The 26,421-nt window shown below is 44.6% G+C and overlaps 4 protein-coding genes across 4 annotated transcripts in view; 3 read left to right on the plus strand and 1 right to left on the minus strand.

Moving 5' to 3' along the window:
• Positions 1 to 233: 233 nt before the first annotated feature.
• On the minus strand, positions 234 to 1,576 carry LOC6593266 (putative gustatory receptor 57a). The gene is made up of 2 exons (XM_002017881.1): positions 413 to 1,576; positions 234 to 350 (listed from the first exon to the last, which is right to left on the minus strand). The coding sequence occupies exons 1-2, from the start codon at positions 1,574 to 1,576 to the stop codon at positions 234 to 236; spliced, it is 1,281 nt and encodes a 426-aa protein (XP_002017917.1).
• A 5,063-nt stretch (positions 1,577 to 6,639) lies between these two features.
• On the plus strand, positions 6,640 to 7,158 carry LOC113565036. The gene is made up of 3 exons (XM_026985025.1): positions 6,640 to 6,712; positions 6,783 to 7,075; positions 7,144 to 7,158. Exons 1-3 carry the CDS (start codon positions 6,640 to 6,642, stop codon positions 7,156 to 7,158), a joined length of 381 nt encoding a protein of 126 aa, XP_026840826.1.
• A 172-nt stretch (positions 7,159 to 7,330) lies between these two features.
• On the plus strand, positions 7,331 to 8,113 carry LOC6593265. Its single transcript, XM_002017880.2, has 2 exons — positions 7,331 to 7,412; positions 7,476 to 8,113. The coding sequence occupies exons 1-2, from the start codon at positions 7,340 to 7,342 to the stop codon at positions 8,051 to 8,053; spliced, it is 651 nt and encodes a 216-aa protein (XP_002017916.2). The 5' UTR covers positions 7,331 to 7,339; the 3' UTR covers positions 8,054 to 8,113.
• Positions 8,114 to 14,088: 5,975 nt separating this feature from the next.
• Positions 14,089 to 26,421, plus strand: part of LOC6593262 (zwei Ig domain protein zig-8) — a 46,304-nt gene continuing 33,971 nt past the window's right edge. Inside the window, exon 1 of the mRNA XM_026986682.1 lies at positions 14,089 to 14,816. Within this exon, the coding sequence (XP_026842483.1) occupies positions 14,681 to 14,816 (136 nt within the window). The 5' untranslated portion in view covers positions 14,089 to 14,680. The remainder of the gene's footprint in view (positions 14,817 to 26,421) is intronic.

Here is a 26,421-nt window from a genome sequence, read left to right on the forward strand (position 1 = left end):
CTGCAACAGGGCGCTTCCCTTCCTCCTAGGAGGTGACTTATTTATGGACTTTCCATGCTAACGAGGCACCGGCAGTAAATTAATTTAGCCAACGAAAAATATACACACATACATAACGTACTTAGTGTCTTTGTACAGTGCGTTTCATAACATTAGGATTCTTGTGCTGGATGTTTTTGGGCTCGAGAGAGGATCCCTATCCCTATGGCATGTAATTATCTCGTTCGTGTTTATTATATACCGATCCAGTTCTGCAGGGCCACCTTCTGCTGCTCAATATGTTCGCCCATCTTCTGGGTCATAGCGAACTGGATGAGAATGAGCAGATAGTTCACCAGAATCGTGACGAACTGGAACGAAAGCAGACGAAATTAGACAGTGAATCAGGGAAGACAATCCCAGCGGTACCCACCAGAGTTAGGACCGTTCGATTGAGGAGAATGTCTAAGCCGATTGTGAACTGCGGACGGGATTGCAAGCGCCAGCACATCAGAGAGTTAACCAGCTGCCTCGTGGCGGGACTGGTGGGGTACCAGTTGTCCAGCTGCTCGATGAGGCGGAGGCACCGCCGGGCCTCGAGGACTGCGCGTTCGCAGTAGAAGGGTCCGATGAGCAGCTTATACAGAGGAGCGGCCATGCAGAGTGCCACGTAGCCCAGCAAAACCCGGCTGCCTTTGTGCTGCTCCCGCTTCAGATTCAGCTGCATTTCCTCATCTTCGCGCTCCTCCATGCTCGCCACACCCATGCCGAAGATGATGTAGAGCTCGCTGGTGGTGATGGCCAGGTCGTGGGCCATCGACATCCACAGACTGAACGCGTACACCCGATTGATCTCCGCGATGAGCTGATGGAGCTCTTGGACCATGGCCACGGCCTGTCGGACGCGCTGCTCTCTGAGCTGCCGCTGCGGGAACCGCCACTCCAGAAACTTTGGGCTGAGGATCTTCTGGAGCAGCCGGAAGCGGATAGAGAGCAGCTCGACGAGACTCATGTGGACGTAGCCCGTGAAGTGAGGGCCCGCCGTCACGATGACGTAACAGTAGGCTGACAGCAGGAACAAGGTGCGGTGCCCGCTGGCCATCTGGATCACCGCGCTTGTGATGGCCCCCAGGTAGAGCACGGTGACGGTCACGAGCACCACAATGTTCTTCCTGAGCAGCTTCCGGTAATTAAGGCTGGCTCCAAAGTCCCGCATCAGCAGCGTATCCATAGCGGACAGGCGCACATAGATGCTAATGTGGCGGCGGGCGGCCGCCTGCAGGGACACCACCGTGACGACAAACACCAGCGTGGACATGACCACCTCCAGAGCCGCAATGCTCAGCACCATCTTGTCGACGGCTGCCATTCGGCTGCGGATCTCCTCGCTCCCCAACAGACCGCTGAGCGAGACGAACAGGACCAGGACCGCCAGTCCTGCCATGCCCAGCGAATAGATCCTCTTCCAGCGGGTAATCGCGAAACCGGTGCCCCGTCCACTGAACCCGTTGCAGCACATCACGAACTGGAGGCCGCAGATGAAGCTGGCACAGTCGTAGAGGGTCTCAGGTTCCCGAAAAAAGTACAGCACCGCCATAGCGTTGAGCGGAGGAAGCCAAACTGAAGTTCAGTCCTTGCCGGCTCTATCAGTGATTGTCCCACCTGGTTGGAGTCATAAAAGGCAATTAGGTAATTGCTTTGATTTATTGTTTTGATACATTAATTTGTGTTTAATTTTCACCCAACACAACAACGATTAAACTTATTTGAAACATATTTACTATATCTCATGAGTTCCAATTCCAATCTTAGCAAGAAATAACCAAAAGTCTCGGGGTTCGAAGGGAGAAAGGTCAAGTTTGATTTTTATAGCTTAATTACTGGAGGAGGGACTAGTTGGCATATGAACCTACAGACGGACATCATATTTTATGCGATAATTTTCAGCCTTGCAGGCCATTGAAGGCAATCACGCAGATTAAGGATCTGCAGCAGCTGCACTTCATTGAAACCAATGTACCATTGTATGGCACCGTATCACTCATTGGTTATTACTTGTTAAATTTTCTCAATAAATAGTAATAACACACATTTATGCCATACATTGCATTATCAGATATCAATAATAACTGAATTCACAAAAATAGTCTAACATTAATTATTGTCTGAAAATGTCTCGAATATCCAACAAGAAGTTGCATTTAACTTTGATTTGTGGCTGCAACTTTAAGTCTTTCTACACATTCCAATAAGTGAAAAAATGTAATTAAATTTCTGCAATTTTGGACAAAGCCAGAGAGAGAGAAAAAATGGATGTATCCAGGGGATTTTGGCAAGGGTGACAGAAGTACCTGGTGACAGGCCTCAAAAGCGTTTAATCGGAATGATTTACTGTCTGTGTGGGAGGGAGGTTGTCGGCTTTAATTAATAAAACTTGATTAACGGAAATTTTATGATTGTCCAAATGGCGGCGGGAGGCAATCAATCATTGCTATCGTCCGTTTGCCCACCGATTCTGTTAATTATTTTGCATTAAATATTTATGAAATTCCCCAAAAGAAACCGTCTCCAAGAGACGGATGCGCGGAGAGAAAAAGCGTGAAATTAATTAGGCCTTGTCCGGACGGGCGGCCGGGCGGCCGGGCGGCCGGGCCGGGCATCAAATATGTGACTGCGGCAGAGCCAGTTAATAAATTGTTTGCTGCACATTTGTGGTTCAATGCACATGGAATTGTAAATGGAAATGGACACATTAATTATGCGCAACTGTTGATTTTCTGGCTGATTAACCTCTAGAAGCTTAGTTGGGAAACAAATGTTATAAATAAACTCTACAAACAAATACCATTGGCTGTCGGAAATACCCTGCCATAATGCAATCGGTAAAAGCCTTACTTGTCCCTTATGTCCATTTGTTTTCGATCATCCAGGACAGGGACTTTCCGCGCAGGCATGCCCTATGGACAATTAATTTGAATGCATATTTCATTTATTACTATTTATCGCTTTCCGTATCACTGCATTTAAGGCAACATATGCGCAACATTTTCGCTTAAAATATTTTGAACCGTGCCAAGTCCAATCGAATTCGATTCGAGGGCCTTAGCCGGAGTATTTTCCACCCATATTTATCGCCATCTCCATCTCCTGTTCAACACATACACAGCTCTGACAGCTGGCTAACTGAGTGATGGACCGACTGATTGACTTGCTGACATGTCCAAAAGCAAAAGCACAGCAAGACAGAAAACATAAAAAAGGAAATCAAATCTCCGCCCAGATGGGTTCAATTAACGCTAATTTAAAATGCCAACATACATAAGTGGGTAGAAGGCTTCCAATTCCAGATACCCCAGAAAAGGGAAAATTCCCAGCCAATTTTCCACATGACCCCCATCAAAATTTCGTTGTCAGCGGTTCAAGGCCTGACACTTGAAAGGACAACAACTTCTGCCTGTCGTCCAAACACGCTTTGATTGGGGACAATAACTGAATCAAATCGAAGGGGAAAAGGGTTCGAACAACAGAGGTCGAAGTTCACCAAATGGTATATAGGAAAAACACTAAAAATAAATGTTTATTCTAATGGTAGTGAAATTGTTGAAAAGATTGATATTTCTAGGCTTTTATAGCATTTCCTCTAAATATTTTTTTCGCCTGCGGGTTCAAAATATCACAAAACGGAGAGCTTGTTCAGGCGGATATTCGGTTTTCAGAGGGAGAAATAGAAACCCATTTGTAGACACACTTAAGCATCGCAGGAGCGCCTCCTAATGCCTCACACAATTAAATTAAATAACACCATAATTAATTACCGTCCACACAGAAACACTCGGCCAAACACGAGACTTGATTTGCTGGCCACCAGGAAGGTGCTAAAGTCCAGCTCCATACATTATGGATGCGGGTGCGGGTGTGCGTGAGCGAAATAAAGAATGATTTATGGCGCTAAGCTAAATAAAGTTTCGCTCAGTTTTGTTTCGTTCTACGCATGTTCTTGTTCTCACAATTAGACATTGACCCCCCTGCAGAGGAGTAGGGGAGTAGCAGTTCCAGTTCCCCTTCTGGCCACATAAGTCGCATCGTAAATAAAAAGCAACCTTTGCAATGGAGCCATCAACTTTTGATGCAACTTATAACCATATCTGGCCGTAAACGCGCTAATGGGCCAGCATTGATTGGATATATCGAGCCCACTTAAGAGCCGAACCATCAACTGCCCGAATGTCCGCCCATCAAAGCAAAGTGTTATCACAGCAGTATCTGCTCAGTGGTGGAATTCAGTATCTGTGACAGCCACATCGGATGCGGCAGTGGCAATGTCTCGTAATGCACAAAAGGCGTTTAATGGTAACGAGCAAATGGTCCCCAAGTAACTTTACTTCTTTCCGTTGGCCTTTATAAATTGTGTTATCCATAAAGTTGATAAGTGTATGTACATGCCCGTAGTTATAAATTGAAAAACACTCGCACAAAGGAGTTTCCTCTATTTCAATATACCATTTAGTAAACTTTTTCATAGATTTGATTAGAATACCTTCTTCGTGCAGCTTCTTAAATGCAGTAAATGTTCATGGTATTTATTGTAAAGCAGTCTGGGTAACCTAAGTAATCGGAAGTTTCCCTGAGTGTACAGTTGAGGTTTATCATCGCGGCTGCTTTATCTCGCGCAGCTGCTGAAATATGCCCACTTCCGCCGCTGCTGCCCTGCCTCGTCGGGCTCTGGTGCTCGGTGCTGGCTGACCCTGCTATCGCCACATCTTTCCGGCCACGCTGCTGCTGCTGTTATTGCTGCTGCTGCTGCTGAAGGTTGCATGTTCATTTGGCTGTTCCCGCTGCTGTTGCACAGCATAAAATCCACTCAGCCATGCCACATAAAACCCGCAAAAAAGGCGATGAAATTATGGTGCCTGCTCATTGTGATGTCGGAGGTGTAGGAGCATGGCGAACCAAGGCAAGAAACGAAAGCTGCACAGATGCCCTGCATTCCACGGAGTATGCGGTGGCTAGGGACATTATTATTATACGAGATATGTCTATGAAACCCTAATCCCAATCGTAATGTACCCCACGGCTTGTTACAAATCAACTTTAATGATGAGAGCGATAATATGAGGGAGTATTGTGAGGCAAGATAGGCTCCATAGCTGCAGGAGTCGAGACCTGCCAAATGACGGGCAAGTTTTTGGCGCTCGGTTCTGGTTCTTGAAACTCCTTCAGTCCCCTGCAACGTCAGAACTGATTAACGAGCTGCAAATGATGTTATGCGCAACGGCCGCTGGCACAGCGTAAATTACAAACAACCGGGCGTGCCACAAGAGGGGACAAGGAGCTCTATAATGATGCTAATGATTATGTTGATGTGGCATTGTTCGCGTGCGCAGACAGCTCGGCATCCATTTCACTTGTTGCCTCGTGGCAGCTGTTGCACAAATGCTTGACACTTAAGTGGCCGCAAAAACAAAAAGCGAATGAAGGCAGAGGGAAGATAGTTCGACTTTGTAGCTCGCCTCCAATCCCACGAGGAACCCAAAAACTTCCCAGGCAATTGGCAGATGTCAGCTTTAAGCCATTTTAAAAAGCAAATGTCTGACAAAGCTGCAAGTAAAAGTTTTTATGCGCCACTTGGCCCGGCCATTCACAACTTGTACGTGGCAAATAAAACTGCAACCGGGGACTACTGCTGTCCCCTTTCAAGGAGTCTCCCTTGACTATGCAGTTGTAAGCCATAAAATCTGCTTAATATACGTACTTCCAACACAGCCACAGATTCGGAATTTATTGTCAAAACCGACGAGGCGAAGCTTGCAATACCTTACTGGAACAAGACTATCTGGGAGGTTTTAGATGTGTATTAGATCATTCTAATGGCTTCGCTACTTCCAACAGGTTCAATGCATTGATCAGCGATTGAATCAAAAGGGCTGACAGATGCACTGATTAACTGATGGACAGGAAACTAAACAGAATTGATGGATGAACGCTGACACTTGAAAGACGGACACAGATAGACGAATGGACCACGGATGGACATCTGTGTAAGCGTGTGCCTAATTTACAGAGAAATGGAGGAAGAAACAGATATGATGATAGACAGACGGATGGAGTGACTCGGACTCATACACTGAACTGACAGGCGGACATAATAACGGATACAAATATGCCAGTGATATGATATCACCGCAAGGGTATTACCAAAACAAAGATTCAGAAATGCTAACGAGGAGAAATGTGTTGGCACTGGCGCGGACTGGGTTACATAAGACTCGTGGCTTGGGGACCAACACGTTTTGGTTCACCTTGTGACATGGTTCGATTTACAGGTCAGCTGTTCTCAAGAATATCTGTATGTTATATCCAGCAGTCTGTGAGAGAAATGGAAATCTAGGAGACCCCACAGCCCGTTGCTTTCGCCTTCAAAGCTAATCATTTGCAGGTTTCCATATTCATAGCTGGCAAAGTGAAAGTGCTTGATTAGGAAAAATAAACATACGAAATTTGCTACCTATAATGGGAATATACGAGTATGTATGTATGTATGGACTGTGATGAGTGATTACCGGCCTCGCCAGTGATTAACGGATATGCAAATGGGTTCTTGAGATTGGGCTCGTGCATATAAATCAGAGTGTAGGACAGGCCGAGTCACTCATGCTGAAGATGAACAGCAGCCACATGTCGATGAGGATTCTGTTGCTGGCGCTGCTGCCTTTGCTGTTCGGCGACACATCAGGTTGTGATACGAATGGTTCACCTCAGGTTCACCAAGCCCTTCAACTAATTAGTTTTCTCTTTTTTGATAGCTAGACATCTGAAAGTTCGGCCCCTGCGTCGCGAAGAGGTCCACGAACTGGGCAGCTCTCCGGCCCTGGGACGATCTGTATCCAGTGGGTTTGCTGCCTTGACTGGCTTTGCCCTAGGCCTGGGAAAGGCCCTGACCGGGGTTTTTATCTACGACGTGATCATCGCCAACGTAACCGACATCGAAGAGAGCGAAAGTTCAGCAAGTGAGGCCACAGTCAGAGAGATCTGCTTCAACACGGAGAGATCAGGGAACGATCTAACACCTTACAACGATGTGGATAGCGATGTCGATGTAGAAGCGGAATTATCTTTCAAGAGTTCTAATGCGATGACTACCTGTATTGTTTACTATAAAAACAGATGACTGTAATCTGAGCGAACTGGTTGGAGGGCTGCTCACTGTCAGAGGTCAGAGTTTTTTTTTTCGGAATTTGCATATGCAAAATGATTTGCTGAACTTTCTTTGTCTTCTCTCTGCTGGGCATAAAAGTCGGGCAGAACTTGCCGATTGTTTCAGTTGGGTTTCTACGCGATCACGCAAAAGATCATCGAGAAAATGAAATCGTTTGGGAATTTCGGGGCATTCTGCCTACTCATCCTCGTCGCGGGTCTCAGTGCTGGAGTTGAAGGTGAGAGACATGGAGATGGAGATAGACGAGTCGGTCCGATTAATGATCTCGTTTGATCCGTAGCTCGGCGGTTGGCCCTGCGTCCGTTGTCGGTGCGGGAGCTGCGCGCTGCCCTGAGGGAGACAGGTCTGGATGAAGATTCCGAGGCTGGAAGATCGATTTCCTCTGCTTTGGCTGGCATCACAGGCTTCGCCCTGGGCATCACCAAGGGCGTCGGTGGCTCCCTACTCTTTGACGTGATCACCTCGAATGCCACAATCCAGTATGTCACCAATCTGCTGAACACCACCTCCTCCTCAACGACGGGAACCACTGGCACTGCTCAGGAGATCTGCTTCAAGAGCCGCAGTGCCGATGGAGAGACCATCAGTGGACGGAGTAGCAATAACAGAGATTCGAGTGATGATCTAGTCTACAGCGATCCCATTAGCTCAGAGCTGTCCGGTGAGGAGCGACAGTTGGGCACAGGGACTGGCACCGGCACGGGGTCATCCGGTGGAGGCGTCACCTGCATTGTGCTCAACTCTGGAGTCAGGCGGCGACGTCAGCTGGTGGTACGCCCTGATACGACTGCAAACACTCGCAACCGCAACCGATCCCGGCGCCAGTCCAAGCGGCGAGTCGACCAGAGGGTTCGCTGAGCACAGTCTTTGAACTTAGACGACCCCTAACCTACTTTAAGCTATCACTTATTTATTGATTTCGATTAGTTTATTAAATTTTAATTGTTCCGCACGTGGGCGCCCTGTTATAAATGGTCGGATGACACAGGCAAAAACCTACATTGACATATTTTATGATTTGCTGACATGCACTCTGACGACATTCCACACTCGACGAAAAAGAGTGTTCTCTGAAACTCTCCAACCAATTGAGTTCAGACCGTATATAAATTCGATATACAATCTGAAATTAAAAAAAAGTTTCAGTTTACCGTTTTTATGTATTTTTCCCCAATCGATATTTAGTAATGATGCTTGAATGTTCTTCCTGTTAACTCATTCTTGATGACAGTTTTTTTTAACTTAAGGATTTTCGTAAAGAGATTTTTTAGTCAAAGGCAGTTTAGGCAATCAAAGGTTCCAGATATACCTTTAAAGATTGGAAACCTAAAGAGTTTATTTTACAGTGCGAGGAATGTGCCTGGGTGTGGGTTCTTGGGTTCATGTTCCAATGCATATGTGCCCACACACTGAAATTTGCAGCGTCACGCACATCGAAGTGCCAGAATGGTTATTAATACAAAAAGCCACGCACGAAGCATTCAACACAACTTGCCCCTTGCCCCATTTACACAGCTGTCTTTGCCTATGGCTGGATTTTGGGCCTTATGCAAACATTGAAATGTCATTGCCGTCGAGGGCAGTGGCCCAGGCACATAAATCCTCCTTGGCCACAATTTATTAACTTTAGCACAAGCCAATGTCAACGGCTTCCGCTGGTTTCCACTTCCACTCCTCCAATGCTGGGGGTTCTCTTATTGATTTGGATGCGAAATTTATGTGGTTAAAGGACCTCCACCCTGGTCTTTGTCTAGCAAACTATTAACGTTGTCGCTGTCCCATCTGAGGCTTCTTCTTCGTCAGCTCTCCAGTTGGCCAAATGCAATGTTTATGTTATTGTCTGCCCTTCGGCCGAATCGAACCGCAGACTCTGAGGCCCTTTCTCCGTGTGAGTCCAAACAGGAATTGCATTAGGGATCATTTATTATTTATGGTAATGTCTTGAATGTTCTGTCAGAGTGGTTGATGTGATTAAAGTGTGTAGACTATTAGGAAGGGACTAAAAGAGGGAGAAGAGAAGCTCAGAAAAGAAGACTAAACTCAAATTACCATATCTTTGATTCGCCCAAACAGCCGTTCAGACTATATCTGATGGTCCACATACTCGTGTGTATGTAGGACACACTGAGGGAAATTTGAACGAAAAACAATCCGAATAATCTGAGCAAGTGGTGAATAAAAAATGTAATAGAATATACTAGATTAAAGCCTTCCCTTGACCCATTTTCGGAAGATCATCTCTTTATACTTGACACATGATTTCTTTTCTTCTCAAAAACTGTTGATTGATTTTTGATTTTTCTCAGTATGCCAACATATGTACATGTTTCCTATATTCATGAGAAAATCACCAACCAAAACTACAATTATTTTGCACTTCACCAACACAGAGGCCGCTTAATGACCAGTCCATGACCATGACCCCCCAGTGGAGCAGTTTCTGCTCGGTCCCATGCTTGGACCTAATCCTAGTCCTGGTCCCCCGCTCCAAACGGGCGAGGAGCAGAAATGGCGTACTAAATGCGCTAAATTACTAACTAAATGCCGCAAGTGCCGCCCCTGGGCATGGCTAGAATTTCACAAATGAACGCCCTTTTGCGAGTCAAGCAGAGTGGGGCATCAGGCAGAAGATGGGGAAGTGGCAGCCAAAGTCAAAGCAAAAGCGAAAGCCAAAAACTGCCGACAGTCGATGACATTTGAGCGATAAGAAAAACTGTTGTTGTGTGGCTGGGCTGTCTTACTTGCTGCCCTCTCCTCCACCCTCCCCAAAAACTATGCTGCTACTAGCGAGGGAGGGAGTGGGTAGTGCAGGGTCGAAGGCAAGTGCTCTCCTCCAGCTGTTTGCTCTCCTTGCGGTTGTTCGTGCTATACCCTTACGGAGAGTAAGTATTATGAGTTATATCAGGCGTTTGGACCGCCAAGATTAAAGGACTTTCGATGACCCGGTCAACCATTTGTCGCAGCATTGCTCGGAACGATGTCATTTGGAAATATGAATTGAATGTGCGAGTGTACTTCAGAAACATTTTTGAATCTGGATCCGTGCCGATGGGCAAGCCGTTCAATGGTACTGGTGGTGTCTCAATTTCAGGTAGTAGCATTTGTCCTGATGCGCAAAACGCAAAAACTGACTCATGTTTGAATTTGAAAATGGAGACTTTCTGTGTCCAATCATCACTTTCGGATGAGCGGAATACTCCAATGCGAGATGAAGAAGCGAAGCGGTTGTAAATGCTCGATGTACTTGTTGTTGTTGTTGATTTCGTTCATCTCGTGCCTCTTGTGATTGAGATTCACGCAATAGCGAAATGGTTTCACGCACAGTTTCTTCAAGAGTAAGAATAATTGTAGCCAGATGGGTTGACTATATCGGTGTAGCTTCCAAAGCGGCAATGGACACGCGAGGGTATCCGAAGCTTCGGTTTCCGATGCTTTAATTTCTTGTTATTGTTATTGTAGTTGCTGTTGGAGTTAAGTATGCAGGCGGGCGTGTGAATTGTGAAATAACTGAAACACAAACACAAATACACATACACATAGTAAATGCTGTTTTGTTCTTGCTTCTGGCTCTCTTTTTCTCTCTCCCCTTCTCTGGTCTTTGCAAGCATTTTTACAGTTATTTTTACTACATTGAAAATTGTTTTAAATGTTAATGTTGCTGTTGTCGCTGGGCTGATAATAAAATAAGGCGCTTCCGAAGAAAACGGCGCGTGTGAGGATGGGTGTATGTCTGAAGGTCCCCGAGCCAACAAATAATTGAGATGTTTTGCACCCATCCTCCCCTTTGGCCCTAAGTGTCGTCACACACGCACACGCGACCCCCATTCCACTTTTCCAGTCCCGCCCCCCTTCCAGCGACACTGAGTCAGCTGTGAAGAGAGCCCGCACTTGTGTTAAATTATGCGGGTTTGATTTTTATTGCAGCGCCGCTCATTTCTTTTCCCTTTTGCGTTTGTTTGCTCTGCTTTGGTTTGCTTTTTTTTCCTTCTATTTTTTGCTCTGGTGGGGTTTGGTCCCCTTTGTTTTATGAGATCTCTTGAGAACAGCGGGGGGATATAGAGACGGAGAGAGTAGCATGAAGGTGGAACACTCACACTCTCACGCACTCTCAAAATCAAAACAAGCTGTTAGGAGCAATGATATCCCGAATAACGAATACTCTTTAAAAGCAAATCTTATTAAAGGAAGCGGAAGCAGAGCAATATTTTGGCTATAAGAACAATAGGAATTCAAACTGACGCACAAAAAGGACTGTGAAGGGCCACAGCCATGATTGATATTCTGTGCAATACCTCGTCAATATACCCTGGGAAATCTACGACAAACGGGAATAATCATTTGAAAAGTCTTCTCTTGAAAAGTATAAACAAGTTAGGGCGGGATACGACACTTGTTGAAAGGGAAAAGGACGTTAGAGCGTGTGTGCGGCTGTAATTTGGCCATGGCTCGTTGCCTTGACAAGCTGTTGCCTGGCATTTCAATTAATGGCACTTTCCACCCTCGTGCCAGGCCCTCCAAAGGGTCATCATTTTCCCCGCTGCACTCCTAATGAAGCCATCTCTCCCGAGCGCTCAGCCCCCAGTCGCAGCGCGGAACGGGATCCGGAAGTGTTTGGCACTTTCGGGTGGATGTCAAGAGGCAGCGCGAGATACGAGTATCATTGCAGCTCCGTGGCGACACGTGACCGCAAGGAAATCGGCTCAGACAGGGTCCCCCGAGAGTCTTAATAGATTTTTGATTTGTTTGTTCACCCCTAACCGGCACGCCGCATCAGCAGAGCCAGCAGCACGGTGCCACCAGCACCCAGATCCATATCCGAATCCGAATCCAATTGTGAGTCGCGCGTGCGTCTCTGATTGGAATAATGATGTGCCAAAGGAAATCCGGATAGAAACCAAACAAGATTCGCCGCATTTATGGGGAGCGACTGCGAGCGTGTTTGTCAATATAGAAAATCAATACAGAATAATATTTTAACCACACCCCCCATGTTAAAGCAGCCGAATAATTCAATAAAGAAATCACCCAAAGACCGAGACGGTCCTGGTCCTGGTCCTGGTCCTGCTAGGTAAATGGATCGCTCAAGGCTCCCAAAAACGAAGATTAAAAGCAAAAACCTGAAAGTTTGTCTGTTCTTTTCTGCTTTCGTGGGGGTACATTTGGGAAAAATTGTACAAATTGTTTCAATTAAAAAGTTTACAGATTTTGCTTTTTCGCCTTTTAATTTATCTATAATCGGCTTGCGATTGACACGTGCCTCCATCTGCCATCTCCTTGACCAGATACAGTGAATAGGCTCTAGAGCGGACAGCCGATTTTGTGGGATCCGAAAGTGACTGCGAGTACGTCTGCCTTAAAGATACAATAATACCAATAAAGTCCTGTCAGTCGGCCACTCAATGAGCTTTCACTGTATTCATATTGAATATGAAGTAATCGTATGGGGGTGTGTGACGCTAATTACGACGACCTTGGATGGTTTAAAAGTTGAAAACTTGATTGCATAAGGCAGTCAGTCGCCAGTGTGACAGCGGGAAAGCCAATAGCTGGGGGCCAATTAATTAAATATAATCAGCTGGAAAAGTTTTGGCCAATCTGCAAATACATTTCACATTCTCTCTAATTAATTTAATTGATTTAATCGCTTCGGCTTGACCTTTGCGGGGCCGTCGAGTGAATTTGATCTGTTTGTTTGCACAAAATGAAATTGACTTGTAATTAAAAGTTTCGCAAATTGATTGAAAAATTCTCCTTTGTTTGTATGAGTGTGTTTTTCCCACTGTGACTGTGACTCTGACCGTTTGTCTGCGTTTGTGTGTGTGGTGTGACCTGAGTCCCAACAATAAAACCACGTAAGGGATACTAAAGGAAAAAGGCTAATTACGGGCATTAATTAAAAATGCATTTTTTGTTGACCAATTGAATTGAGGGGAACTTCGATGAGACCAACAAAGCCAACAGTTTGTTTTGAGTGAACGCTCGTTGCGGGGGAAATTCTCTCTTAGCCATTCTTAGCCATCGGGCGGTATAAGAGGCGGGAAAATTCTCTTATATTGTACATACTCGTACGTGTACGAGTACTTACTGCTTTACTGACCTACGGCAGGACATAAGTTCGAGTTTTTTGTTGTTGTGGTTTTTGCATATTGACTGCAGAACTTGCTGGCCTACTGAGACGATTGTTCCACCATTCTTGTTGCTAGCGGCCAAATGCCTGCTCAAATAAATAAATAAATAGTTTTTAAATAATTGAACAGAACAGATGCAGAACTGGTAGGATAAAACAGAATGGAAAGCCAAGTAAATCAGTTTTGAATAGATTTAGATTATAAATTCCTTTAGTTTTTAAATTAAATATATTCAAAGGCTTCCCCGATATATACGTATTATTAGCGCATAAGTACTTGCGATAGCTTTGTTAATAAAAGTAATTTTATAATATTCTACATTTAAATATTATTAAGAAACAACAATAGAATGTCATCTCCTGGTCGTATATCGAAACTTTACCCAACGAATAAACTCAAATACCGAATACCCATAGAAAGTACATACTCCATTTATATGCCGGAATGTAAAGATATATTAAAAAATAGATGCAGCAGATCTGGGTACAACAATCGAGTGCATAGGCGGCAGTGCAACAAACAATACAAAAAATGTGAATAGCTTCACTTCAAAGTTGCCTTGCAATTTCGTGCTCCAATAATCTGAGTTCTAAGAGCTCGCTGGCTCTCTTCGTGGCTCTCTTTTGGGGGTAAGCCGAGTGGGGCACGACGACGAGTGGCGCGAGGCATGCCGCATTCGTTCTGCCGCATGGGGCACACGACCACGACCGCCACTCGCCTTTCAGTTCCATCCTGCGACTTGGAAGCGAAGCACGCGTCTCTTGATTTATGGTGCGCGGTCAGTTCAGTTCAGACCAGATTCAGATTCAGATTCCGATTTCGATTCTGTTTTAGTAGGGTAGTAGTGCCGTGTACCGAGTGCCGAGTGCCAAGTGTTCCCTAGGCCTAATGAGCCCCCTTTGCGTGTTAATTGCGAATTAATGACTGGCGATTAAAATGCAATAATCGCTTGCATGGTACCCTACGAATGAACCTCTGCGGTTCGGTTACTTTCAAGTGAAACAGTGTAGTCTATAGAGGTCTGACATCTATAGAGTTCCCTTTGAAATAACGCAGACATTGTGCCCCGAGAATGTTGTGGAAAAAAACTTCAACTGGAGAGGATTAAAAAGAAACAGTGCAAAAAACGGAAAACAGGAAACACCCGAAACAAAAAACAAACACTTTCATTGCTCCCCAGGCAGAGCTTAGTAGAGAGTGCTTCCCGGATCTAATTTGACGGAATCGTTAGTTGACCAGACCGACCTCGACATCTCCCACCCCCCGCACCGACACGTTTTGCTGGGGGATCGCGTGCCGAGAGTACAACGATAATAACAATAAACTTGCGGATAACAACTACAGAAACAGCAATAGAATGTCCGCCCGCCTGACATCGTTGTCCCCGTCATCGGCATCGGCATCGGCATCATCCCTGCTCCCGGCCAGAGCCAATTTCGGATTACTCAACTGGCTCATCAGTTGGCTGCTGCTGTCGATGGCGCTGCTTAGAGGTGAGACCCTACCCTCCTCTCAGCGCGGCCTTTTTAATTAAATAATCCAATTTATTTTCATTTAATTTCAAATTAAATTTAATTTGTTTGCGCCAAGCGCTGGCTGCTCTAATTGCAGCCTCCTCAACCTCAACCCTCCAGCAGCACAACGCTCATCCTCCGCAGAAAAAGGTTTTCCTTTGTCGCCTTGGATTTCCCTTCCAATTTCCGGGCCGAGCACAAAGGAGGGAGTTTGCCAATTGAAATTCTTTAATTTTTGTGCTGGGAATTTTAATTCCACTTTTGTGCAGACGGAGACAGAGCAAAAGTTTCCCTTTTTTTGTGGCAAGTCAAAAGGTGAAAGTATTTAGTGTGACCGTCTGAAGAGGGGTGCAGGAGCGAACCCGGCCCATGGCCTAGTCCTGGTCCTTATCCGAATCCGAATCCTAGCAATGGTCTGTGTCCTATAGCCGTCAAGGTTAGTCCAGCAATCATTTGAAGAGTTGCCGCTGCTGTCTGGGAATGAATGGCAGACCCTGCAGAGCCCAGCACTTGTGGTAGATAGAGAGAGAGAGGGTTTGCTCTGCTACATGCCTCTGCATGCGTGGCACACATTTTTATATAATACTCTCTGCCACACTGGGGCAGAAAAAACTCACTTTCAATGCATCACCAGCGTTAGCAGCAGTACCAGCACCAGCACCAGATAGAAATGTGGAAATGGAAAAAACAAAAACTAACGAGCGGCAGACACTTGGAAATTGCTGTTGATGCTTGGTCAGGGTCGTTACAGCTCCCTCTACTCTGCTGCCCTCGTGCTGCAGCTGCTGCTGCTGCTGATGCTGTGTTGCATGTGGCAGTTGACACAAGAAACTGTTGCCATTGGGTTTTGGCCTCTGGCTTTTGGTTTCAGTGTTTGCCATATTCAGCTTACAAACAGAATGTTTTCCCTTCTCTCCCTCTTTGCTTTTGTTTGTCCAGGCAGAGAAGAAACAAGTCATCAACATGAATTTTCAAATAATTTTCCATAATTTTCCATGGCAATTGTTCTCGTCCGTCGTCTATCGTCTCGTCTCGTCTCGTCTCGCCTTGTCTTTCGTTTTGTAATTTTCAAATGAAATACTCGTACTTTCAAAATGCAATTCACTTTTGCGTAAATTGTTTCATTTCCTTTCCTTTGACTTGCTCTCCTCTTCGTCTGGCATTTCATTTGGCTAAAAGCTACTTGAAGCTGGGCTAAGCGCAGACAAACAGAATTCCCTCATTCTGGCAATTGAGGACGTCTGCAGGAGAACCTGCAGAAAGGCAAAAAGCTATCAAAGGAAATTCCATGCGAATTTTTCTTGAGGTTGTTGTTTGCTCTCCGATTATGCAATTAAAAATGTATTTGCTTAATGGACAAGATGGTGAGAGTGACACTCAGGATACATGGCTGTCACATGACCGAATCGAATCATAGGGGGACAATTAATCAATGATATAGGGCAAACAATAAACAGAGGAAAAACCATCTGCGATGAACCTGAAAGAGCTCTACTTCAGGGTCTGCACTCCGCAAATATGGAAAATTTAAAAGGGGAACGGCATGGGGCATTCCACGCGTTAGAAGTGTACAAAACGATTTTTTCTGATCGATAACTGTTTGTCAGATACTTTTTCACCTCTTAATTGATGGGTAAAAACCTGATAAAAAATGCGCATATTTCCCGTAATGAATTCATAAAAGCCACCGCTTGTGTCCCCTCGTGCCGTCCCTTGCTGTTGTTTGGTTTTCTGGTTTATTAATAAATAAATTTCGTACTTGCGGTTTGCAGTATGCAAAATTGCAGTTATTTGCACAGCTGTTTGCCATTGAAAGGCAAACAAACGGTTTTACTCTCCCTTTTTACAACGTATTAATCGTTCGTACTGCCGTGTAGAAAGTTGTTTTTTTGCTGCGTCACGGTAAAATATTTCTGCAAATATTTTCCACGAAACCATGAAAAAGAGTTGGTAAATCATTATTGTCAAAAGCAATAATGGGAAACGTGATTTTCAATTGCAAAACCGATGCGATGGAATTATTAAAACAACCAACAGGATACTGCCAGAACCAGAGCCCTTAATATTCATGCAGATCAAGTGGAATTAGTTTTACCTTACATTTCCGACTTACAATATACTACATATAGCAGTACGTAGTTTTTGAAAAATGTAACACATGCATCGACCCGTTTGCCTGTAATGATGAATACATTTATCATATAGTAAAGGGATAATTAATGGTAAGTAAGAGAGAAAGAATCCGGCAGCAAGGAAGAGATAAAGCTAGCTCTGCTTGAGGCCTCGCCAGCGGGCCTTGGCAATCAGTGGGGCACATCATTCAGCGGTGTCAGACTGATGAATGAAGCCACGCATTGGCGCAGACAAGTGCCAGGCATCACGCACACACTTCCACTCCCTCTTTCGCCCATAAATACAGTCAAATCGATGAGTTCTTTCAAGGCGCCCCAGAGTATGCAAAGCACATACTCAACTGGGACGAGGAGGAGAGCAGAGGGAGAGCGAGAGACCTATTTGCCGTGGGGCCCAGGTTATTCACACAAACTTGGCAGCGAGCGAGTCCCAGGGCCCGACGGGCACAGGCTTCAAGGCCAGCGCACATTATCAATAAGGCGTGGGCAGCAGACCTGATTTCTTCTCTGCATATTTACACATACAGATACAAGCAGATACTCGAGTACACAAATTTTGTATTCCCACAAGCTGGTTGAAGAAACAAACTTTGTGATGTTGTTGATTTTAATGGCATATGGTTTCGGTGGAATTTGCGTTGAATGATGAATGCGGAATACTCGTAAGAAGCTCCGTCGGGGCAGAGATGGAGTGGCTGGTGTGTGTGTATTTAGAGAGACGACCCCCCATTCATCATACCATTGTGTGTGTTGACCCGATTTGGTCAAGTACATATCTCCTCAGAGTGAGGACATCTTGATTTTAAAAATGTTTTTTAAATTGCTATTTGAATATATTACTTTTCTTGACATTTCAGAGAAGCAAATCTAAGCAGTAAGCTAGATTGAAAACTCAATCCAAAGATTTAAAGAATGGGCTCAGAATTTTCTATTTAAATTGGTTTGTGCGAATCATGCTTGCCTTTTTTTTTTTGTGAAGTCGTTCGAAATTGGGTTATTTGAATCTTTGGCTTTTGTAGCCATTAAATATCTGAGGTATCGTTGTTTCGGGTGAATAGAAAGGAGAACTTCAACAAGAGAAATTCTTTCTTGATGGTTTTCGTTTCTTTGTAGTAAATCGAAATTTTCTTCGGTTAAAGTTTTATTGTCTGCACAGGTCAAGCCGCAAGCATTTCTTTACTGCCGTTGCCTTCGTAACACTTATGGATCTGACATTTATATGACAGCTACGGCTTGTGTGCCGGGGATATGCAATGGATGGATGCTTCCGTTTCCTCTGGGCCGCTGAGTGTGGGCTGTCTTATTTTTGTTTTGTTTTGTTCGTCAAAAGAAAACTGAAAATTGTTTCTATTTTCATAGAAATGATAGAAAGAGGGTGGGTGAGTAGCGAGAGTAGGGATGGGGGCAGCACGTGCGTATGTGTGTGGATATTATTTTTTGACTCACTTGGCACACAATTCTCAAAGACACAGAAACTGAACCATTTCGGTCACGTACCAGCGAGACAAAAAAACAGAAATTTATGCATTTGATTTCAACTAATTTTCAGAGTCCGAGCATGGCTCGAGAATTGTTTTGTTTATTGTCGGCCAAATTAGATGCTGTCATAAATTAGCCCGAAAGTAGAGCAGTTCAGTGGAACCGCCTTCTGTACCCAATCCGTTATGTGGTGGGTCCCGGTCCCCTCCCGGCTTTCGACCTTTCAAACAGCCTTGAGCCTGGGCGTGGCTATTAAAAAGCACTCCACCAGCGGGAAGTCTCGAGCAGCTGGGCTGTCTCCCAGCTCGATTTTAAAGCCTTTAGCCAAACGTGCTAACCCAAATTGAACCAAAACACAGATACACACAGAGAGATAGGGAGCGACAGACACTGGCAGACAAAAAGACACAAAACAGACACACTCGTACAGGCACTCGACACGCAGATAGACCCAGACACTGATAGAGACAGACAAGTGTCGTAAAATGGATACAATCGCTCTTAGTTTCTTGGGTACAAGTACAGCCGAAAGAGGTGTACGGGTGTCCTGTCGATAAATCCGCAAGAGCAACATAAACCAGTTGCGCGGCTCTAAAAATCGGATAGGCCCCAATGATTCCCCGAGTAAAATTCGGTTTTATTAACACGGGGACACCTCCACACGTGTCAGGGACCAAGTTCTCGTTGTTGCTGTTGCATGCCACGGGGCGTGCCGGTAACCTACATGAGATGTTGCTTTGAGCCGACTTTCCCCGAGCTGTGTCTGAGCCGTTTTTATTAAAAATTCCACACAAAAACAAGGAGAAGAGGGATAGGGGCAAGCCAAGGGCTCTGTGAGAGATGGAGCTGTGGCTGGAGATGGAGCTAGAGACGGAGACGGAAGAAATGCCGAAATAAGCATGTTTAAGGCTCCCAACTAGCAGGAAACAACCAACAATTGTCTATGCTGTTGCTGCTGTTGCTGTGTGTCCCCCTTGATGTAGCAGTTTTATTGCTCTGTCATTCCGAAATATTTCACACAGACACATCAGCGGCAGCGGCAGTAGCAACAAAGGGTGGCCTCCCGGAGCTGAGCCGCATTGGTTCCTTATCCTTTCGTCGCTGTCTTTTTTGGTGTTACCTCGTACGGGTTTTGTACTTTGGGCATCTGCGGCTAGCTCCTCAGGCTTTTACTTGCATCCAAATGGAATTCAGTTCAGTGAATCCGGTCAATAAGTTCGTTTTCTGATATTCTGCATATTCGCATTTAGATTATTTAATTCAACATTTGCTGAAAACCTTTCGAAATAATCGAGAAATTCATATTATTTACATTTAAAGTCGATTTTTGCATGTTTGCAAGCCATTTTGCCAGAGTCATGTATCAATTTTGGATATTATGAAATATTTTCAATTTTTAATAGCGTAGATTTGTTATTTCTTATTTATTGATTGAATAGAAAGAAATGAGAAATGTATGTTTACTCCAATCAAAATGTGATAAATATTGGCAGAGAAGATGATTTATTTTGAAAGGTTCTGGCTAGTTGGGACAGTTTTATTTATTATTATTTGTTTTTAAATCTTGAAGCTTAACTCAAATGCTATAGCTATGCTTCTACTTTGACCTTCAAGTTAGCTGACTGTCTAGCTGCTAACCAACTAACTATTCAAACTCTGAGAGTATTTGGAAAATAGATAACAAACCTTGTAGGATCTACAAATTCCTCTTTTACTTGGTTATATTCTTGCGCTAGGTTTTGGGGACTTCATCAAAGGCAACACTATTTTGGCAGTACTTCCATTTCCGTAAAAGTTTCGTTTGGATAGTTCCCCAGTAGTGGGTATCTTTAAGTCGCATGAATACACTGCAGCATTCTCACTTGTTTCGAATTTATTTGTTGTACATGTCTGCCTCACAGCTCTGTTATTGTTGCCGCAGTTTCTGCTGCTGCTGCTGCCTGCTGCCGCCGCAGTTGCTGCCTCTGATGCTGGTTCTGCCTCCGCTGCTCCGCTGGTGTATTGTCAGCAGAGTTTGGCGCCTGGGGGGCTGACGCATTTCTCATGCGCTCGCGCGTGTCATATTTATTTATTTCGCCTTGGTTCGTCCCTTTGCCCCACGCCCACCCACATCAAGGGTTTTTTTTCGTACGAGTGAGAATACGAGTTTACTTGTATGTGTATGAGTATGTGCCGCACATACAAACCGTTTGCAATTGTGTTGATGTGTCATTTCCGCTTTGGAGCTCTTATATAGTCAAAGCGTTTTTCATTTCCCGTTTCCTTAGCCATTGTTGGCCGAAAGTTTGGGCCCCTTCGAGCAGAGTCCTTTGATATGTACAGTGAGAGGATAAGGAGGCAACTTCCGTATGCCACTTTGCATTGATTGGAAGAAAGGCAGAGACAGGCAGGGCAGAGGCACACTTAATTAAGCCGAGCCTCACTCGTTTATCAAGTTGCGAACACGAATTGACAGCCAACTAACATTTATGGGAGCTTGTCGTGTTCTACATTTTTATGGTTCGCGCTCGACAATTATGCGCATTTGTTTTCTCTGAAAAAAGCAGAGCAGACACACACACAAACACAATATACACTCGAAAAAAAAACAGTGAAGTAAAGAAAATACCAGCAGGAAAGCAGCCACCGACTGTTCCACATTTGGTTCACTGAACTCAAGCATTTTCCTTAATTTTGTGGTGTCCTTTCGTGAAAAAAGAGCAACACAACAAGGCAGGCTGCAATACTCTGAGCATACTCTGAATGCATCAAGTCGAAGCTTCAAATACCCTCAGAGTACTAGTATGCACGAGATAGAAATTTCTTTGACTAAGTCCGAACTTTCACCATAATAGTGGCGTATACGAGCATAGTATCTCCAGATATCCAACTATTCAAATCTTTCCGATGGGGTTCCTTATAATGACGTTAATCCCTTATAAATCAAAGACTAGTAGATGTTTTTATCCTCCTGGATTTGTCTGTTCTCTGCCTAAACTTCAAGTACCCGTCAGTAGGGTAGTAGCATGGGCGAATCGGAATATGCAACAGCGGCGGTAATGCAATGTTTGTGTGTGCGCGTGTGAGTGCATTGGCAAGTGGCCAAGAGCGGCAACAGCTACAACAATATACACAATTGGTTTGGGCCGTTAAAAACAGCAGAAAGCAATTAAACTTGGTCACGAAAAAAAAACGAGACCGGAAGACGCTGCGTATACGTAATGTGCACAAGACCCGGAACTAGGCAAAGGTCCTCGTTCCTCTCACTCTCTCTCTCTCTATTTCTCTTTCTCTGCTCATTCCTTCTTTCGGTGTGATGAATAACGGTAATGTGAAGTGAGCAAACATATTAATGCCCAGTAAGGGTAATTACAACTTCTGTTTGCACTGAGAGATTCAGCGGAAAACTTTCTCTGACCCTGAAAAGGCGACCAAATTCGGTTCTATCCAAAAAGGACACCAGGCCCATTTCATACTTCTTCCGACCTCCCTCTCCGTGCCTCCATCATTGACATTCATAGCTGGGAGAGGCGTTGCTGTCTATTGAACTTTTTATGGCCGGTCGCAAATTTCACTTTTATGTTTGTGGCCATCTCCTGCAGTTGGCCATTTGTATGGGTGTTGGTGTTTGGGCCCACAGCGTTGCCTGTTCGCAGTAATTAAGCCGCCTCAATGGCTGATCAAAATGGCATCGCTCCCAGACATTTTTCGCTGGGCGAGACAATTTGTTTGGGTATTTTTCGTCGGTTGTGTGCGTTGGCCAAATGTTGGTTTTGGGACCATGCGGTCCAATGCCTTTTTTTGTGGCCCCCCAATGAATATTAAGCAAGAATACGTGGCTGCTTTGTTATCTGAACGCGTTGTGTTTTGACAGCTCTTTGGAATTCCCCCAAAAAAGAGTAGAAAAACCCATTAAAAAGAAATGGAAGCTCTTGACTAATTTTTTCGCAACCTGATGTTGTAGTGTAATTAAAACCGTATTAAGGAGAGACAATGAATACAGCCCACAAGCAGTGGAAACCATTGTTAGGAGCGTAACAGCCGTAATCGAAAAATGAAGATCCAAAACATGCAACATTTGTAAAGACAAAAAGTAACATTATTTCCAAACATCTCACAGAGGAAGTGTTTATGCAAAAGTTTTTTAAATTTAAGAAACGCAAAAAAAAGAAAAAAATTTCCAATTATATTAAACTAAAAAAAATATAAAATCGGCACACTGACTGCGAACAAGGCTGAAGGCTGTAAATATCTGTCCAGATTATTGAAAAAAATACATACATACATATGTACATATGTATGTATCTGTGGCCACAGTCGGGCGGAATCTACAAATAATTCGAGCAAATATTGGACCTGCTGTAGGGCTGCGCTGATGAAACTTTGATTGGTTTGGGCCTTGGGCAAATTTGGAATGACTTTTCACATTAATTGCTAAGGCAAGGCAAGACTTCTTGGCTAAGAATATGGTCCAAGACACAGGAGTTCAGTGTCAATTTCTATAAAATCTATAGACGCTGGCTCTTTTCGGGAGCTGCCATAATAAATTACGACATTAAATAAAGTTTGTCAAAAGGAATACGACGAATATTTGCGGCCCTCAGCTCCTCCTTCAGCTGCGCTCAATCTGATTATCCCTTGGGCCAGCTGGGCTGGAGGTCTGAAAAATTGCACAATTCTCGAATACACAGGACACACTTACAAATTGGAGCACATATGTTAAATTTCGCAGGGATCGAGAGACCCAGAGAGAGAGATAGAGAGAGGGCGAGGGAATGGAACACCCTGACTACGTGCGGACATTAGATGGCGCTCTGTGGACCAATGGGCCCTGGGCCTGGGCCTGGGCCTGGACAATCCCCAATGTGACCCTGCTGTGCGTAGGATGGATTTGATAATTTGCTGGCCGGGCCATAAGCAAAGCTTAGCTAAAAGCCGAGTGAATGGCCACAGCCTATGATGTACAACATGTCCTGTTTCCGGTGTTCTTCCCCTCTCTCTTTCAACGGCAATCTAAAATAATTTGAGAAATGTCGTACTGCCCCTTTTACTGCTTAATGGGTGTCCCTGCTCCATGTAGCACTTTAGCCACATTCCATTATCATGTCGAGAGAGCGAGAGCTGTGTGCATGTGTGTCCCCAAGGGAACAGAACTTAATTAGAATTTCGTTTGATTTCTGAACGCCTGATTAAAATCTCTGCAATGCCATAAGTCGCTACTCAATATGAGCTGCTGTGAAATGCTTAGATCGGATATAATCAGGATATGTTCTTGGACTTTCCTCCACTTGCTGGTTTCCCTTGAGATGAAACAATTGCTGCAAATGTTGGTATTACACAATTGATGGAGGAAGGAGAAACTGCTGAATGTAGCTGATACGAAAATCTCCATGGAAATGCTGTGATGGCGAGCTCTTTTACAGTACGTAGATGTAGTTAATAATTTTACTGCTACGACTACGACTGTCACTGGCCTGCTCTAAGAAGGATTTCAGGCGAGCAATTGGAACTTCATATCCCTGGCATCTGCAATGTTGGTAGTAGTTTGGTTTCAGCACTTCCTCATGCTGCTGCTGTTGCTGCTGCTGTGGTCGTAATTATTTTTAATTATTTCTGCTGCAGCCACAAGTTTGCTGCAGGTGCAGTTGCTTGTTTTGCCTTCATGCCGGCAGTTTTCTGTTTGCTTTTCCTCGTTGGATGGGGCCTGTATGGATGGTGCTGCAGATGCAGCTGCTCTGATATATGCTGGGAAAGGAAAGTTGTCAGGCAGTTAATAAGCTGACTCTTTTGTGGACTCTTGGAGCTGTTGTTGCGGCTACCACTGAGGCAATTTGCAGTTGGCTTAACATGCCTCGTTGGCTGTTAGTTTGATGTTCATTCTGCTTCAAAGTTGATTCAACTGCGGGCAAAACTTCCAAAGCAAATGTTGACAGCCTAAGCACACAGCCTCATACACTCCCAAAGAAACTCTCTCGCTGTATCTCTATCTGGCTCTGTCCCTGTCTCTGCTGGGTAGATCATTTAATAACCATCTGAATCCGAAATACAAGTCCAATATGAGACCGTACTCTAATCCCCCTTTGGCTTTTAGATGCCACAAAACTCGCTTAATGTGCGGGCCGGGAGTCGAGTTTGTTGACAGCTTCTGGCAGAAAGTAAAAAAGTGACAACGAAAAGTTTTGCATACTTTTTGGCGCATTATATATTAATGATACATTTGCCATCTGTTTGGCTGGTGGCCCCAGCGGGGGGGGGGGGCGGCTCCGGCTACTCCTCTGCTGCCTAGTGTCTCTGCCACCAGCTCTTTTCGCAGTCCTGCATCAGTCAGTCAGTGGCACATTTTATAATCCACAATGATTGATATGGGAGTGTGTGTCTGTGCATGGTCACATTATGTGCACTCACTTGACGGCAGCGCCAGAGCCAGCGAGACAAATGAGGAAACAAAGAGGCAGTGCGCCTAAAAGCCATCTACACGGAAGATATCGCCACAGTTAAAAATGTCACAGTAAATTCATATTCATTCATTATGTTGAAATCCCCCGCGGGACGAGCACACACAAAGGGTCCATTGGAAAGTGCACAAAAACAGAGAGCCCGCGAGATGGAGATGGGCCCACACTCACACATTCACACATGGCACTGCGGCACAAAAAAGTGTGCGGGGCAGAGACGGAAGGGGGCTGCCACTGTAGCATTCATTTTCATTAACCCCTTTTTAGGCTCTGTTCGATAGTCCCAGTCCCTCCTTCTTATTCCCCATCTTCTTTCAGCCGATGTATCACTTGCCTAATTCTCCGGCGCTTCTGGCTTTTGTTATACTCATGTGTGCAGCACAAAATACGTATGTTGGCTCTGTCTGAATGCCAGGATGTCAGAGACTTGGAGCAAATACACTTCCCACAAAAACTAACGCAGATTCAGTATGCTCCTGATAGCAATACATTTCTGAGCGATGAGTATCTTCTGGTCGATATACTCAACAATAGAACTTCTACATCTTAAGTGCTGGATCACATACATGAGTCTGTGGAAGAGTCGGCTTATCCTCGCAGTATTTTCCTCGAAAATGTTGTTCCTAGGACTTGGGAGTCTTGTTCTGAGCTCAGCATAAATTTGATATTCAAAGGGAGTCTGTATCAGTGTGTGTGTATCTGTCTGTGCTATGTATCGATTTATTGATCAGAATTTCGCCCAACCAATTCCGGCAGTCTTTAATTGCTACTCCCGGGACTCAAATAATTGAAAAGCAGTGAAGCAGTGAAACGTCTATTTGTGTGAATGTTTGCCGAGCTTAATCATCTGTCATCTGTGTTGGTGTGTTGGTGTATCTGTCCATACTTATGGCTTAGGCACACACGTAATTGCTAAGCAGCTACACAGGCAAATAGAGAAAGAGAAATGGAGGAGGAGATGGAGATGGAGATACATCCTAGTCGCAGTCGCTATTAACCAATCGAGCGCAAATTTGCCAAACAACACAAGCATCGGGTATCCGTATTGGCATGAGCTGTGTGCAGACTTCAGGTGGTGGTAATAATTAAATCACTCAGGCAGAAAATTAAAGCAACAGATGAAATGTGTCCAGTGCATTCTTAAAGCAAATCAAAAGTTGAGGAGACATTGTAGCTAGTTAAAATCTTATGTTGCATATAAGAAACAAATGAATCTGCGTGTTACCCGTCAACCGTCTCTTGTTTATCTGCGACTCTTATTGAAGTACGTGATGTGGCCACAATCGGCACACTCCAATCCCCCCGACTGTCAGCGTAAATATTTAATATCCTAATAAACATCCATATGGCATTTCATTAAATACATTATCATAAAAAAGTAAGCCCGCATACACACGCACCCACACCCACACCCACACGCACACTCTCGCACACTCATAATTTCATTAGCACTCTTGGTGCCTTTCGCTTGGGGAAATTCTGCTTAAAACTGGGCAAGCAGAAACCAGAGAGAAGAAAGAGAGCCAGTCAAGGATGGAA

This window comes from Drosophila persimilis, unplaced genomic scaffold, assembly GCF_003286085.1.
Source record: "Drosophila persimilis strain 14011-0111.01,24,50 unplaced genomic scaffold, DperRS2 tig00000002-arrow-pilon, whole genome shotgun sequence".
Classification (NCBI taxonomy): domain Eukaryota; kingdom Metazoa; phylum Arthropoda; class Insecta; order Diptera; family Drosophilidae; genus Drosophila; species Drosophila persimilis.

Excerpts from the sequence above, each read along its gene's own strand:
- LOC113565036 (XM_026985025.1), top strand. The coding sequence starts at position 6,640 with ATGAACAGCAGCCACATGTCGATGAGGATTCTGTTGCTGGCGCTGCTG. Across the intron at positions 6,713-6,782 it reads GCTGTTCGGCGACACATCAG|CTAGACATCTGAAAGTTCGG; the intron begins GTTGTGATACGA and ends CTTTTTTGATAG.
- LOC6593266 (XM_002017881.1), bottom strand. The coding sequence starts at position 1,576 with ATGGCGGTGCTGTACTTTTTTCGGGAACCTGAGACCCTCTACGACTGT. Across the intron at positions 351-412 it reads ATCGAACGGTCCTAACTCTG|TTCGTCACGATTCTGGTGAA; the intron begins GTGGGTACCGCT and ends CTTTCGTTCCAG.
- LOC6593265 (XM_002017880.2), top strand. The coding sequence starts at position 7,340 with ATGAAATCGTTTGGGAATTTCGGGGCATTCTGCCTACTCATCCTCGTC. Across the intron at positions 7,413-7,475 it reads TCTCAGTGCTGGAGTTGAAG|CTCGGCGGTTGGCCCTGCGT; the intron begins GTGAGAGACATG and ends TTTGATCCGTAG.